At 47.1% G+C, this 8,413-nt stretch overlaps 1 protein-coding gene across 2 annotated transcripts; it reads left to right on the top strand.

Annotated features, from left to right (window-relative positions):
* The first annotated feature begins 803 nt into the window (after positions 1–803).
* Positions 804–4,667, top strand: socs3b (suppressor of cytokine signaling 3b). Of its 2 annotated transcripts, none has more exons than XM_041962356.1 (3): positions 804–933; positions 2,806–3,151; positions 3,244–4,667. In XM_041962356.1, exons 2-3 carry the CDS (start codon positions 3,023–3,025, stop codon positions 3,799–3,801), a joined length of 687 nt encoding a protein of 228 aa, XP_041818290.1. In that variant the 5' UTR covers positions 804–933; positions 2,806–3,022; the 3' UTR covers positions 3,802–4,667. The 2 variants fall into 2 exon arrangements, with proteins under 2 accessions (XP_041818290.1, XP_041818289.1); XM_041962355.1 differs by lacking the exon at positions 804–933 and adding an exon at positions 1,828–2,048.
* The last annotated feature ends 3,746 nt before the right edge of the window (positions 4,668–8,413 follow it).

The raw sequence follows: 8,413 nt of genomic DNA, 5'->3' as shown, positions 1-8,413 counted from the left end.
AGTCCTCTCGAACAAGAGAGGATCTTAAACCTGCTCCACCCAGTTGATGGTCATTGTTATAGTGTAATAACACAGTTGAAAGGGTGGCAATAATAGTAGCATAGGATTGGAATTAATTACTAGTATTCATGCTTTTATTATGGTCTTTATGCCTCATTTATAGTTTCATAGTTATTTCATTGATGCTCTTACAAAGAAAATCTTTATTTTCTTTTATGGCATCCTTCTCTTTGATAGTGCAGGAATGTTATCTGCTTTTTTCATCACCATTGCTGGAAAGTGATGACTAAAAAGTAAAATTCTGAGCTGCTGCTACTTCATACTTCTACTAACCTACATCTCAGAGGGAAATATTGTTTTGTTTGTTTTTTTTTACTGTATTTGACAGCTAAAATTACTCAACAGATAAGGAATTTAAAAAAACTTGTAATGGACATATAAAATGTGTTGTGTTTAATACAGCATATTAAACTACCCAGCAGTATATGAAGTACTTAATACAAACAGTGTCAACCCTATAAGTACTAAATTATATCTATGTCTATGTAAATGTACTGTAATAATAATACAATAAATTACATTCAGCATAATAATTGCTTTTACTTTTGATAACTTAATTTAGTGCATTTTGCTTGTAATACACACATAATTCATTGAGTAAGAGTTTGACCGCTGGACTTCTGCATGTAATAGGGTAGAGCAGGTCAGGTTCAGCAGCAGCAGCATAGCTGGTTGTTGCTCAGGCGCTTTTACTGTAAGTCAGAAGCTTCCTGACACGACACGAGAGCCTGAGGGATTTTCTCTTTAAACATTAGCCAGGTCGTAGTGGGTAAAATGTTAATCATCTGTCATGTTGCGAAGAAAGGGAGAAGAAAATGAAAAGAGCTATGCTTGTGAAGCCTCATCTGAAAATAGATACGGGACTCTCTTAAGGTAAGGCTTTACTTATTTATTGCTCCTGAGTGGGAGAAATTAACGTGTTACAGCAGCACAAGAGAGACTACAGGAAATTGATTAACTATTTAAATGAAATGGCAAATTAAAGAATGAGCTATACACAATACATTACCACACACTACATTATTACCATGGTAAAAAGCATTTATTTAGCAACAAACACTGTGCTTAAATAGTAGTAAAGTTTAAGTTTAATAGTAGTAAAATTTGATTATTTCCATTTTATGCTGTTTTATACTGCATCTCCACTAGATTTCAGAGGAAAATAATGCACTTTTTTCTCCACTATATCTGTCTGACATGCAAAACATATGACAACATTATAAAACATAATGCTGCCACTAGTATATAAAGCAGCTAAAATGACTAAAGCTCCACTTACACATTAATGAGCCAGTATGAAGAATTAAATAATAGACATTTTGTAACATAACACTCATAAAGTGCTTTTACTTCTGATACAAACAGGCATTTTACTGATATTCAGTATAATTCTGAATGCAGGAATTTTCACTTTATTTCCAGTTTTACTTCAGATTATTGAGATTAGAACTTGAATATATTGAATACTTGTGAGTCCAGCACAGCAGACAGTCGTGGCGCTACAGGCTTCATGGATGTATGTTCCATATTGTTCCTTTTAACTGTTTCACCTTGTCAAGAGGGAAATCCACCTCTACCAGGAAACAGGCCGGCAAAGGTCACGCTGATTAATTATTGGCAACCTGCCAAGCGAGCGCGCGAGCACACGCGTGTTTTCTGTGCGCGCGTGCGCGTGTGTGTGCGCGTGCGTGTGTTTACTGGAAGAACCTCGGAGCGGAGGAGGCGGAGCCTTACACGAACCTCGGCTTTACTCACTGGAAACAACCTCCAGTAACCTTCCTCCACACACGGACGGGATCTCTCCGGCGCACATCGCCGCCGCCACATTCCTCCGCTCAGGAAAGAAACCCGCACACTTTCTGGATACTTTTTTCCTTTGGATTTTAATGCCTGAGTTAATAATTCATCTAGCACTACTCTCGGGTAGTTTGCATATCTTTTCCTTTGGCGACGAGCGGCTGCGGTGCGGGGCGCAACATATCCGCAAGGTAAGTTAAAAAGACCGAAAAGACGTCCGAAGCGGTTCGTTAAACATCATCCAAGTGGACGAAATGACAGGAAAGGTGTGGGTTACAGGGCATGGGGGACGACAGCAGCTGTTATTCTGGCTCTTGCTGCAGCGCAGCCGAGCGGGATGCAAGTGTAATTTTTGGGTCGTTTCGCAATATTGTGAATTTTGTGCCGGACTCCTCCACCAGCGGCTCCGGAGCGGTTCTGAGCCGTTATGGCGCCTGGCCGCCTCCGCAGCCACCCCGCAGTGTCCGGTGAAGCCGGACTTAAATCCCCCCTCCCCAGCCTGCAGGGGATCACAGCAAAGCAGGGCAGACGGGACACCTTTTCAGTCACAGTGAAACCGGAGAACGGGGCCTCTGTATCGCTGGCAGAGGAGGGAATAAGGAGTTATTTAGTGAAAGAGGGGGGGAGAGGAAAGCGCGCCGGACTCGTTCGCAGTGACCCCGTTTCTGAAATCCCTTGTTGCGGTACGCCCGATCGAAGACAATTGAAAGCAATCAGGATCCAGTTGCCGTCTGGCTGCACGGTGCAGCAGCAGCAGCCTCGGTGCGATTCATTTAAACTAAATATAACCTGCCTGCCCGGTCTTGCCTTTGTCACAGTCGTCATAACTGCATTGTGTGGGGGCTAAGTCGATGTTTATGAATGACTACGTTTCAGATGAGGCTGTGTGCGTTTGCATGTGTGCACCACGCTATATGTCTAATCCGTGCTCCATCCTTCTCTCCGCAGCGGTGTTTAGGTGCCCTCTCCCAGCCCCTCTCTGGATGCATCAGACTCCTCTGCCCCGGGGCCCTGGACCCGGTGTGTGAGCCCGCCACCCTCGCCCCATTCCCCCTCTCTTCCCTCTCCCTCCGCGCCAAACTCCTTCCCGCCTGTGCACCTCGACGCTCCTGTTCTGGGCCCCCTGCCTCTCGACCAGCGGGCAGAGGCAGGGGGCCATGGCGCCATGGTAACCTTCAGCGGACGCAACCCCCTCGCCATGAGCAGCGTGCCCCCTCCGGAGGGCAGGGTTCAGGGGTCAGCCTTTACCCCGCATCACTTCAAGCCCTTCAGCTCGCACGCACACTACCAGCAGGTCGGTCACAGCTTTCAGAGGCCTAAACATCCACCCTGGCCGAGAACACGTGCTAATCTGTTGCAATGTCGTTTTTTTCCTACCTGTTACAGGTGATGCGTGCGTTGCGTAAACTACAGGAGAGTGGGTTCTACTGGGGGGCCGTGGGGGGCCGGGAGGCCAGCTCCATGCTGCGCTCCGAACCGCCTGGCACCTTCCTGATCCGCGACTCCTCGGACCACCACCACTTCTTCACCCTCTCTGTCCAGACGGCTCGAGGGACCAAGAACCTGCGCATCCACAGCGAGGGAGGCGGCTTCTTCTTGCAGCCAGACCCCCAAAACACCCAAGAGCTCCCGCAGTTTGATTGTGTTCTGAAACTCATTGCTCACTACATGGGCAAAGGGCCAGATGCTGGAAGGAGCAGAGACGGGGCATGCGGGGGCAATTCAGGACAGGTGGAAATGAAGGGACGCAGCGTGTATCTGATCCACACCGGTGGAGAGAGGATTCCCTTGGAACTGCGCCGGCCCCTCTCCACTTCCCTGTCGTCCCTGCAGCACATGTGCAGGAGGACGCTGAACAACCGAGGTCTGGGGGGGTCGGAGCGAGCCGAGCAGCTACCGCACACACTTAGAGACTTCTTGGAGGAGTACGACGCTCCTATATGACTGACAGGACCTGCAGAGGTTCCACTACATGGACCAGGTGCCTGGAGGACGGCACAGACCAGTTCTCAGCGCATAGGTGAATACGTGCATCACCAGATACTGACCAGAGTTAGCCTTAGATGCCTGTGTGAAGTCAGTTTTTCATCGAGACCAGAATCTGCTGATCCCGGCTCTGTTTCACCATCTGAGAGTCTCCCACAGACCGGGGTCTGGGATGAGGAGTGGGATTTAGGCAACCAGCGCTTACCTCGTCCGCCCTGCCTCGCAAAAACTGACCACTAGAGTGAGTGGCAGATGAAGCCAGAGGTCAAAGGTCAGTGTTTCCTATGACTGACTCAGACGCAGAGCAGAGCCTCGTAGAAGATTAACCTGATCGGTAGATATTAATGACGACGACACGATCAACACGCCGCCAGTGATCCCTGTGGGTTTAATGTGCCGAAGAAGTCCCCCCCCCCCCCCCCACTGGACAGAAAGAAAGAAGGCAAACAACAGAAAGACTTCGAGGGGGTGAATGAAGGAGGAGTTTCAAAGAAAAGGCAAAGTCCAAACGAGGGGCTCGTTGCAGAGAACGTACAGTATTTGTTTGTCTGAGCGTGTGTGTGTGTGTGTGTGTGTGTGTTTGTGTGTTGTGGTGGCGCACACATTTCCATCGCTGCTTCCCGCAAATGTTGCCTCATGCAGGGGTGTGGGGTGGTCATGCACTAACTCTGCAGGCACACACACACACACACACACACATGCAGGTACAGACTCACATGTAGGTTTTGTTAGCGTAGGAACAAGAAAAAAAAAATCATTACAAAGCATCTTCTCCTTCTCCTGTTTGTTTCTTGGTTCTCCTCCTTTACCCAATCCCTGCCCCCCCCCCCCCGTTTTGTTTCGGAGTCGCATGTGCGCAGCGGCGGTGACAGAAAACAGACTTCTGTTGCCGAGACAAAAGCTTGTTACTGAGACAAAAGCCCTGGCACAGGACCAAACAAAACAGCAGAACTTATTTTTATCCAGACAGGCTGGAAAAACGTCAGCGACACTGTGAAGCTCCTCGGAGGATGACGGCCGCGATGATCCTGGAGGCTGGGGGGTGGGTGAGAAGGATGGAGGGAGAAAGAGAAGAGCGGGAAATGGGATTAGGAAAAGGGAACTGAAGAGGACAGAGAACTGGGGAGGGGGGGCTAGGGTGGGGGAGAAGGGGGAGGAGACATACTGGTATACAGCTAAACAAAAACACTGACATGATTGATGTCGCAGGCTTAGTGGAAATGATCGCGCTCAGCAGGACGTGGCTCCTGTAAACATGAAGCCAGATTTGCTAAGAGGCCCCACGTGAAAAACGAATATTTTGGCCGAGTCTTAATTCTGTCTTTTAGATCCTCTCGCAGCGATCCCTCCTTCACGTCATCTCGACCTTGTTCCTCTCTGTGTCTGTGTGATTGGGTGTCTGTGTGTCTGCTCTCTCCCTCCTGGCATCAGCGTTCACTCAGGACAGAAGAGAGGGGGCGACCTGTGGCTTCGTCCCCGGCGACCTTCGGTCGTCGCCCCTGAGGACGCAGCTGGGTTTGTCTGTCTGAATGTCGAAGGAGCACGAGACTTCCTGAAAGTGATTCTTCGAAGAAAAAAAAACAACAAAAAAAGCCTTTTGTAAAACAAAGTACAAGACTCGGATTTGATCAAAGTAGTTTTTTGTCTGTCTGACCAGTGCTCATACTTACCTGTGATCCATATTGGAGTGGTAGCCTTTTCACACCCTGAACATGTTGTGATGATGAAGAGCACTGAAATATACCACAGTGATGCGCATTTTTTTTTTTTTTTTTTGTCAAATCTCAGTCTTTATTTTCTCACATCAACACCGAGTTTGTACATGTGCCGCACCCCGTGGACCACACGTGTATGTGAACCATTTGTCTTTTATAAAGACTCTTGTTGCAAAAGGCTGGCCACTAGTCTGGCAAAAACACAAGCTGTAATATCTGAAATGACAAAGCATTACAAAAAAAATAAATGAAAAGGAACGTTGCACATATTTATATTTCTAAAATATTTCAATAATTTATATTAAAGAGCACTATTTTTACAAAAGTCAATGCTTTTGCCGTGTGTGTTCCTTCGCTGTGTGTCTCCTCTTTTCTCTCTGTTGCTTCATTGAGTCAATATTGACTGAAAACGCTCGAACTTACCGTAATGTATTGTGAGGCGGCCTCACAACCAGATTATTAACTGACAAATGGGATTTCCTAGTCAAACAAAGCCGTGTTTATTCAGTCGGCAGGCTTTTCAAAGGGCCGGACCGGGCCGCGAGCAGCGCGGCGGCCATGCGCGTTCATCACAGGGTTAAAATTACTGCAATCATCACTTCTTGTTTTCTCTTCTAGAGCATTGTGGGTAAATTCCATAGGCATCAGGGAACCTATAAGGCAGGGGGCGGGGCCACGGTTTTGTCAGACATGCCCCGCAGATGTACACAACACACAGTAACAAAGGGATTCCCAGAAACACTCAGTTGTGTTAACACCATCTCACACACATACACACACACACACACACACACACACTTTGACACAGCAGTTACTGTGTGGAAAGCTCACTTTGGGCTGGACCTAACTGGAAAGGAATGCAGCAGGGTTTTATACATCCTGCCTGAGGGGTTGAGTGAGGATGGTGTCCTCTACAGAGTGTGTGTGTGTGTGTGTGTGTGTGTGTGAGGTCAAATAGGTGAAAGGGTCCACGTGGAGGAGATTTATGATGGTCTGTGGTTTTAGTGTGCAGCCAGTGTGTGTGTGTGCATAGATTGCTGTTGGTAAAATTAAGCAGAAGGTGAATTTCTTCATTTCTATATTCCTCTCTCTCTCTGTCTCTCTCTCACACACACACACACACACACACACACACACACACACACACACACACACACAGTTCCCATTCCCTGCATACCTACTGTTCTGTCTGAGGCTGGCTTCCAGGAAATGAGGCACTTTAATTGAGTTGACTTTTTACGGCTTGACTGGTGGTAGTGTGTGTATGAGAAAGAGTGAGTGAGGTGTCGTTGTGCGAATGTGTGTGTGAGGGAGACAGAGAGAGAGAGGAAGGGAGATGGGTGACTCCACCTACAGAGAACAGAATTAAAATAAAGCAAAATAATAAAGAGAGAGCATCAAGTTCAGGCTGAAAAAGAAACAGACGTGATGTGAAACTGAATTCTTGACAGTTTCGTTGCTGCTGTAATGATACACATATGCATCACACCACACACACACACACACACACACACACATCTGAGAATGAGGAAGCTACACACCTCTGTAGCGGTGACAAGTGAGGACAATGTTTAACAACTGTTTTTACAGCTTACCTCCTTACAGGTAATTACAATGATTCAAAAACTCTGCACCACGGTGCCTTATTTTGCAATGACACTTACAGGAAAAAATGTATGTGTGTGTGTGTGTGTGTGTGTGTGTGTGTGTGTCGAAAGCTGCTGTTTGTACACTTGTATGTGTGTGTGTGTGTGTGAATGTAGGTGGGTGACAGTATTTGTTTATAAGAGGAAGACTGAGCAATGGGCAATTATAGACAAAACTGACGTAGTTCAACAGACAAACAGAAATGAGTGAGCCTTCTTCCCAAAATCCAACCAGAATAATCTAGTTTTACACACACACACACACACACACATTGTCTAAATAAGCCAGCTCAGCTCACTATGACTCATTTTATGTTCCCCATAGTTGCCTGGTTAGCGGGGCTGGAATATTTTGCCTGTATCCTTCGCTCCTCTTGTGAATCTCACACACTCGCAGAAAGTCTTTCCACCATGATTCATTTTTTCGGGTAATGACTTGCTGCGTCCAGCTCAACAGTTGTCAACAGCGTCCCGGGCCAAGCACAACACCCGGCTCTCAAACAACTGAGCTCGGTTTGGGGCTGTTATTATTTTTTTTTTCTTCTTGTTTTTTTGTTTTCCAACGACCAAAACATTCGCACCAAAATCAGGGCAGTGCCCCTCCGCTGCTTCAGCGCTCTAATGCGCCACGAGGAAGCAACTTGAGAACGTTTAAAAAGCGAACTGGTCTGAAAGATAACATTCTCGCCGTCTGATTAAAATCTATGTTATTAACAGTTTCATGCATTTCATTTTTGAACTCGTGCCAATGTCAACGCCGTCAAGTGCAGAAGGTGGAGAGAATATTAAAGGGGCAGGAATTTGCCCCGCAACGAGCGATCCACAGTGGTCTTCCAGGAAGGGCCTCCGGTTTGCTGATTATTTCTTCCAGGAAGGCTTTTTGTTGGCTGATCAGCGCTTATAGGAAAGACGTTTGGTTGGCCCATCAGCCCGAGTATTGTCACAGCCGCTTCTGATAAAGCCAGACCAGCTTCCAGGAAACCAGAGATTTACCCTCCAGCATTCCATCATTCCTTCACCATCAGCGCACAGAGCGAGACAGAGAGAACGAGAGGGAGCAGGAGGGGTATAACAGGGACACGGATCAATAAAAACCATATGGGAAGCAAACAGATAGTTAAATGCACTCAAAAAACGCTGTGCGTGTGCGTGGATGTATTCGTGTGTGTGTGTGCACGAGCATGTAAAGAGACCTGCACTCGCTGACCA

Source organism: Chelmon rostratus, chromosome 21 (genome assembly GCF_017976325.1).
Source record: "Chelmon rostratus isolate fCheRos1 chromosome 21, fCheRos1.pri, whole genome shotgun sequence".
In the NCBI taxonomy this organism is placed as follows: domain Eukaryota; kingdom Metazoa; phylum Chordata; class Actinopteri; order Chaetodontiformes; family Chaetodontidae; genus Chelmon; species Chelmon rostratus.
This window is presented reverse-complemented; position numbering and strand designations above follow the sequence as displayed.

Coding starts and splice junctions, on each gene's coding strand:
- socs3b (XM_041962356.1), top strand. CDS start 3,023: ATGGTAACCTTCAGCGGACGCAACCCCCTCGCCATGAGCAGCGTGCCC. Junction 3,152..3,243: donor CGCACGCACACTACCAGCAG/GTCGGTCACAGC, acceptor TACCTGTTACAG/GTGATGCGTGCGTTGCGTAA.